This window comes from Pempheris klunzingeri, chromosome 2 (genome assembly GCF_042242105.1).
Source record: "Pempheris klunzingeri isolate RE-2024b chromosome 2, fPemKlu1.hap1, whole genome shotgun sequence".
Taxonomy (NCBI): domain Eukaryota; kingdom Metazoa; phylum Chordata; class Actinopteri; order Acropomatiformes; family Pempheridae; genus Pempheris; species Pempheris klunzingeri.
Genome location: NC_092013.1, coordinates 1,330,139 through 1,337,055, shown reverse-complemented (window position 1 = coordinate 1,337,055; position 6,917 = coordinate 1,330,139). Strand labels below are relative to the sequence as shown.

General features: G+C 48.9%; 1 protein-coding gene across 1 annotated transcript; it reads right to left on the bottom strand.

The window, feature by feature from the left end:
* Positions 1 to 1,064: 1,064 nt before the first annotated feature.
* On the bottom strand, positions 1,065 to 6,514 carry pck1 (phosphoenolpyruvate carboxykinase 1 (soluble)). The gene is made up of 10 exons (XM_070841597.1): positions 6,448 to 6,514; positions 5,822 to 6,106; positions 4,324 to 4,508; positions 4,014 to 4,217; positions 3,438 to 3,625; positions 3,157 to 3,319; positions 2,845 to 3,069; positions 2,106 to 2,237; positions 1,928 to 2,023; positions 1,065 to 1,563 (listed from the first exon to the last, which is right to left on the bottom strand). Exons 2-10 carry the CDS (start codon positions 6,043 to 6,045, stop codon positions 1,106 to 1,108), a joined length of 1,875 nt encoding a protein of 624 aa, XP_070697698.1. The 5' UTR covers positions 6,046 to 6,106; positions 6,448 to 6,514; the 3' UTR covers positions 1,065 to 1,105.
* Between the last annotated feature and the right edge of the window lie 403 nt (positions 6,515 to 6,917).

Genomic DNA, 6,917 nt, shown 5'->3' with positions numbered 1-6,917 from the left:
ATGTTTGACAGGATCCTTAAAGAATTCAACAGAATCGCCAATACATTGAAATATCTTTATTGTTGTCGCTCCTCTCTGGAGGCTCAAGATTACAACAAAACAGAATCAAGACAAACCAACAGACAACAGTGTATAAAAATAAATTAAAAAACAACAATAGGAACAGAAAACATACTCTGAGTTAACGTGGACTCATTTACTCCTTAAGGCGAAGCCATGATGTGCGTTTTCAATAAGTTATTATTAAATAGTTGAATTCAGACGTACAGTAGGACAACACATTAGATAAACAGTTTTAAACATAATGCTGGAGAGGAAACGTTTCCTATTATAATCAGCAGTCTTTTCACCAGCCAGATTTTAACACAAGCTTTTTCAGAATGACACAAGAAAAACAAACATAATCAACAAACGTACCGAATTATCAGAGGAGAATAGATCCTCTTTCAGGAAGTCGTAATGCTGCGTTCACACTACGAGCAAGTCATTTTCAATGGGAGCACTGACATGAAGCTACAGACTGATGCCTGATGCTAATCGCTGCGTGAGAGGCGTGACGCGCTGTAAATAAAGTTTTGTCAGCTCATCAAGGACGCCGTGAAAAGTCAACCAATCATATTTTACCAACACTAAGAAAAACACAAGTACGTAACAAACATTTTTAAGGGGTCGTTGTGATGGTTGTGTTATTTATCTAGCTGACCCTGTGCTAGCTAACGTTAGCGTCTATAGATGCTAAATCACGATAACTATGAATTAATATGGTCAACGGGTGTTTGAGCAACATGCAGCGTTGACATGGTTAAATCATTGTCATATTAATTTAAAAATATCAAATTTTGCCATCCCAGAGAAGCTAATGTTAGCATAGCATCAGCTAGCTAAATAACATGGAAAAACATGATTGGTTGACGCTTCATTGCAGCACTGGAAAAGGTCTGATTTTTAGCGCATCGCGTCCGTCACGTAGCTACTGACGAGTGTCCGGCATCAGTTTGGTTCTTCATGTCGCAGCTTAAAGAAAGTTATGGTTCTTCAGTACAACACTGACGAGATATTTTGGTGTTACGCTGTGTTTTAGCATTAGCATCGTGCTCCCTCCTCTCTACATCTGCTTCACTCTCTGCTGCAGCAGCTCCAGCTGCCGGGCCACCTCGTTGGGCAGGTCGTCGTTCACCTGCGTGGTGAAGTACTTCCTCACCTCCTCCACCTCCCTCTGCCAGAACTCCTGGTCCAGGGAGAACAGCTCGCCGAGGTCCACCTCCTCCTTCAGGCCCTGCAGGTTCAGGGAGTCGCTGCAGGGCAGGTAGCCCACGACGGAGGGCATGGCGCCGGCCTCGCCGTTCACCCGCCTGAACATCCAGTCCAGCACGCGGATGTTGTCGCCGAAGCCGGGCCAGAGGAAACCGGCGGTGGGGCTCTTGCGGAACCAGTTGACGTGAAAGATCTTGGGCAGCTTGGCGCCGGGACGGTCGGCCATGCTGAGCCAGTGAGAGAGGTACTGGCCGAAGTTGTAGCCGAAGAAGGGACGCATGGCGAAGGGGTCGTGCATGATCACTTTACCTGCAGGACAGACAGTGGACGAAAGAGGAGGAAGAGGAGGGATGAGCATCGTCTGTTAATTATTTACTCATTGAATGCTGATCCGCTCCGACAACAACACGGCTGAACATTTAATTAAAGATTAAATTAATAAACGTTTGGCGACAGATGACGTATACTTTGAACTGACAGCATTTGTATTTGTATAACTTTATTTTCACATTTGACTACAAAACGGGTCTTAAAAGGTGTAGACTCAATCACCTGGGGACGTTTCGTGGTGATATCACTAAACATCTCTGTTCACCTGTATCGTCTCCTCAGGCTCCTTGAAATCTGACATTAAAACATAAATATCTCGTCTTTGGGAGGATGAGGTTCTGACCTTTGTGTTCAGCGGCCGCCGTGGCCTCCGACCTCATGGCTGCTCCAACAAACACTCCGTGCTGCCAGCCGAACGCCTCGTACACCAGCGGGACGCCTGAAAACAGTCACGTGATTACCCACTGAACCGTGTCTCTATCCTTTCACGCCACCAGGTTTCCCACCCGGTCCCTCCTCACCTTCTGGCCTGCGTCCTCCAAAGATGATGGCCTCGATGGGGACGCCCTCCGAGGATTCCCACAGGGGGTCGATGATGGGACACTGACCGGCCGGAGTGCAGAAACGAGAGTTGGGATGAGCGCAGGGTTCACCTGGAGAGAGAAAGACGGGACGGTAAGTGACTCTAAACGCTGCGTCTGCGTCCTCGCTGCTGCTTCTTCTTCTGGTGACGTCATTTCTTGGAGGACCTTCTTCTTCATGTCCCTAAAATGTGTCCAACCTCAGCTAAAAGGTTCCAGAAGTCACTAAATGTCCATGTTTTGCGTCCCCTTAACGACGCAGCCGTAAACCCACTCGAACAGTTGTGTATTTGTGACGCCTGCCCCTTTAATTAGTATTTTCACGTCTTATAATTACGATTACAAAACACAACTGTCCTCGTTTACGAGCTCTCGACACAAACAAACGACTCGGCTCCAGATTTTCTCACATCTTTGAGGACGTCTCTCCACAGGAGTGTCTCTAAATTAAACAGAGACTCTCTTCACTCTGCGTGTTAAGGAGTTTTTTGGTGTCAGCTGTTCGGTCGGTGAATTTTAAAGAAGACATTAGACTGATCCCTGTTGTTGGAGGATGTCTGATCGGCGTACAAAGGGCTGCAAACACACTTCTGACCATCACTTCTAGTAAAGAAGCTCCCATCGATAAGCAAATAATCCGTTACAGCTCGGTGATCAGAGGAAGTAAAGGAGCCCTCACCGTCCTCGGGGCTCCACGGTTTGTTCTTCCAGGAGGTGATGGTGACGTCCTCCGGCAGCGACTGGTCCATCCCCTCCCAGAACACGCCGCCGTCGCTGGTCTCCGCCACGTTGGTGAACACGGTGTTCTTGACGATGGTCTCCATGGCGTTGGGGTTGGTTTTAGCCGAGGTGCCGGGTGCAACTCCGAAAAAGCCGTTCTCGGGGTTGATGGCGCGCAGGTTGCCTAGTGAAGATGAAAATACAGATAATGAGTAACAGAAGTGGTCGTTTTTATTATTGCTGTGGTTTTAATCTTTAATCCAAGTCTCACCTTGGTCGTCAAACTTCATCCAGGCGATGTCGTCTCCCACGCACTCGACCTTCCAGCCCGGCAGCGTGGGGCAGAGCATGGCCAGGTTTGTCTTCCCGCAGGCGCTGGGGAAGGCCGCCGCCATGTACTTCTTCTCCCCAGCAGGGTTGGTGACACCCAGGATCTGAGCAGGAGACACGTTTGGTTTGGTCAGTTTGGCTCAGTCCCTTTGATTATAGCAAAATGAGCATGTTTGAGTACGTGAAATACACATACAGCCAAACACGGGTTTCAGTCCTTACCAGCATGTGCTCTGCCAGCCAGCCCTCCTCCTTGGCGATACGTGAGGCAATGCGCAGAGCAAAGCACTTCTTCCCCAGCAGGGAGTTTCCTCCATAACCGCTGCCGAATGAGACGATCTGCCGGCGGTCTGGGATGTGGGCGATTAACGTCTGCTCGGGGTTACAGGGCCAGTTGTTCACCAGGGGCGCTGAGAGAGAAATTAGGTTCATTTGAGTCACCTGATCACAGTAGGTCCACTAAAAGAGCTTGTTTGATCCACTGACAGGCTCAGAGTGTTATTCTAAGTGTGTGACAGCATCATGGAAAGGATCCCTACAGAGAGAGACCTGGAAGATCCTTTTGGTTTAACCACAAACAGCACACACACCAGACTACATTCACTAAAACAGGGATTTTAGAGAACAGGACACAGGAGCTGCTGCTCTGCTGCTGCCTCCATCAGTCAGTGTGTTTGTGTTATTTTGTGACTTTGCTGTTTTAAAGGTGCGCTCGTCCGAGCAACTCCTGTGTTCTACTTTTAATCAGTATTGATTAGGATCAATTGATGACGAGTGAAGCTGATGTTGTCGACGTACTTTTGAGTGGCAGAGGACAGCCGACGGAGTGCAGACAGCGGACGAACTCCCCCGTCCCCAGAGAGGACAGCACCGCCTTCCCCATCCGGGTCATCACCCTCATGCTGGCCACCACGTAGGGAGAGTCGGTCAGCTCCACCCCGATCTTAGAGAGGGGGGACCCGACTGGACCCATGCTGAAGGGGATCACGTACATGGTACGACCTGAGGACAGACAGGTACAGGTGAGGAAACGTTTCATCATCCGCTCTAATTGTCCTCAGAGTCCGTCGCCGAAGGCTAAACTAAGTCAAACATCGTCTTGTGGTACCTTTCATGCAGCCGGGGAACCGCTGGTTCATGGCTTTGTCGAACTCCTCCGGAGACATCCAGCGGCCCAGCTGGCTGACGCCGCCGCCTAGAGGTGTGGGCACCGTGTCCTTCTGGTCCTGGGTCACGATCACGGTCTTACTCTCCACACGAGCCACGTCCCGCGGGTCGGTCCTGGCCAACCAGCTGCAGGAGGACAGAGATTCTTTCTGATTCAAGGGTTCACACAGATTATTGCGAGTAAAATTGAAGCACTTTTCAAGCGTTTTCCAGGTCCCCAAACTTTTATCATCACATTTAAAATGTTCACTCTAAAAGCAGAATCAGAGCACAGGGTCAAAGGTCAGAGGACACGTGCACAGATGGACGCCTCGTGGAGCGAAGCCGAACTCAACCACATGCAGTCTTTATCTCTGTCGAGCCAGTTCATGACAATCTCAGGCCTTTTTACATCAAGATCAAACTCCATAACGGTTAAAACTTCCCAAACGTTCAAGTATGTGTACGAACCCTGAACATTTTTCTCTTTGCAAAGCCGACTGACAAGTTCAACATTTGTTCTTACGTAAGAGGCAGAGTGAGCACACCCAGCGTGTTTCCCTGACACCTGAAGAAACGCTGTAACAGCACATTAGTGTCTGACGGCTGAGCTGGATGTTCTGGTTTGTCAGAATGTCGACCTTTTCCAGGTTTGTTGTTGACTTAAACAGCCAACTGATGCACATTGTCCTCAGCAACAACAGCAGTGGGAAATCTGCCAGTTGCATTGAGTGACTGCATAGTGCTGATAGTCAGAAATCCATTGAAGACCTGATATTGTGGACCAGACGTCAGCGAACACGAGGTTATCATCAGTAAACATTAAGTATTGATCTTATCTTTAAGTCAGCCATGTTTTTATAAAGTGATTTCTGAGGAAGCTCCTTTGACTTCATGTCACTGACTTTGTCTTGATGAGAACTTTATTTAACTTTATTTAACTCGACAGGAGCGCTGAACCGAAATGAGTCCTTTTGATCTTATTTCAGGATTTTATTTGTTATCGAACTTGTTTCAAAAGGTATTTTAATTGCATTTTTTAATTTATCTGAAGTTATTTTCCATTTTGAGCACTTGAACTCCTTACTATACAGAAGTAAATTAACACCAGCAGCCAAATGTGCTTGTTTTAGGCACTAGCGCACCTACACCTACACCTACACCTGCACCTACAGCTACAGCTACAGCTACACCTACACCTGCACCTACACCTGCACCTGCACCTGCACCTGCACCTACAGCTACAGCTACAGCTACACCTACACCTGCACCTGCACCTGCAACTACACCTACACCTGCACCTGCACCTACACCTGTGGCCTTTAACCTGACAGGATGTTGTTTTCTTTCAGTGTTGGTCACATGTGGCCCTAATCCTCCTCCTGCTGCTGCTGCTCACCTTTTACCTGTCTGATCTAATGAACCCGTTTCCGTGGAAACCACCCAAAGAGCCAACCTACCAGTTCTCGTATTTCCTGAGCTTCTTGATCATCCCCTGCTCCTCCAGCTGGGCCAGGACGGCTCGGTTCTCCTCGTCGGAGCCGTCGCAGATGTGGAGGAAGTCGGGCTGGCACAGGCTCACGTTGGCCTCCACGAACTCCTTGAGGGCCGGGCTGAGGGCGCTGAGGTCGCCCTGCAGGATCCTCGGACCGCTCTGGTTCTGGGACTGAAGCTGGGGAGGCATGATGGGGGAGTCTGGAGAGAGAGAGAGCTGACGGACGGAGAGAGGAAAGACAAGAGGAAGTCTGGGAGGAAAAATAAGGAGAGGAAAGGGAAGGAAGGAAGGATGATCAGGGTGAGGAGGAAAGTTAGCAAGAGGGTGAAAAGGGAAAGGAGTTCAGGGGTAAAGGGGGGAGGAGGAGGAGGGAGACAAAGAAAGGTAAAAGAGAGGAAAGTTATTCTCAAAGTAAAAACTAGACTGAAACAGTATTGTGCTCGTTCAAAACTAAAATAATGATAATGACAATAAAACCCAGTGAAAACTACAGATCGATAAAAACTGCAGCAGATCTTCCTCCTGTTGCAGTGAGAGAGGAAGAAGAGGAGGAGGAGGAGGAAGAAGAGGAGGAGGAAGAAGAGGAGTTACCTTCAGTGGTTTGTCTGCAGCGGACGTCTTCAGCTCGGCCTCATCAGCTGATCTGTTGGCTGTTTGTCGTCTGTTTGGAGTCCAGCAGAGGGTTTGTTCTCTTTATAGTCTGGGATGACCCACAACAGGGGGAGGAGGGAGGAGGGAGGAGGGGGGAGGAGGAGGGAGGAGGGAGGAGAGAGGTGTGAGGAGGTGTAGGGGGGAGGAGGTGTGTGGAGGTGTAGGGGGGAGGAGGTGTGGGGGGGGTCGTCCTCTTGGCTATTTGCATGAACCTGCTCTTCTCTGTTAACTGTGAATGATTAATCAGCAGCAGGACGTGACGTCATCTGTCTGTCTGTCTTCCCTCAGACAGACAGACAGACAGACAGGCAGAGACAGACAGGCAGAGACAGACAGGCAGGTAAATCATCAGTAGTTGTACCTTTCTATGTATTATTACATCATCACATTATTACATCATTCATTCATTC

Bases quoted from the DNA above. Each gene is read 5' to 3' on its own strand.
- pck1 (XM_070841597.1), bottom strand. From the start codon at position 6,045: ATGCCTCCCCAGCTTCAGTCCCAGAACCAGAGCGGTCCGAGGATCCTG. The intron at 4,218-4,323 runs GTACCACAAGAC...GTCTGTCCTCAG, and splicing joins GTTCCCCGGCTGCATGAAAG to GTCGTACCATGTACGTGATC. The intron at 2,024-2,105 runs GTGAGGAGGGAC...GACTGTTTTCAG, and splicing joins TGGAGGACGCAGGCCAGAAG to GCGTCCCGCTGGTGTACGAG.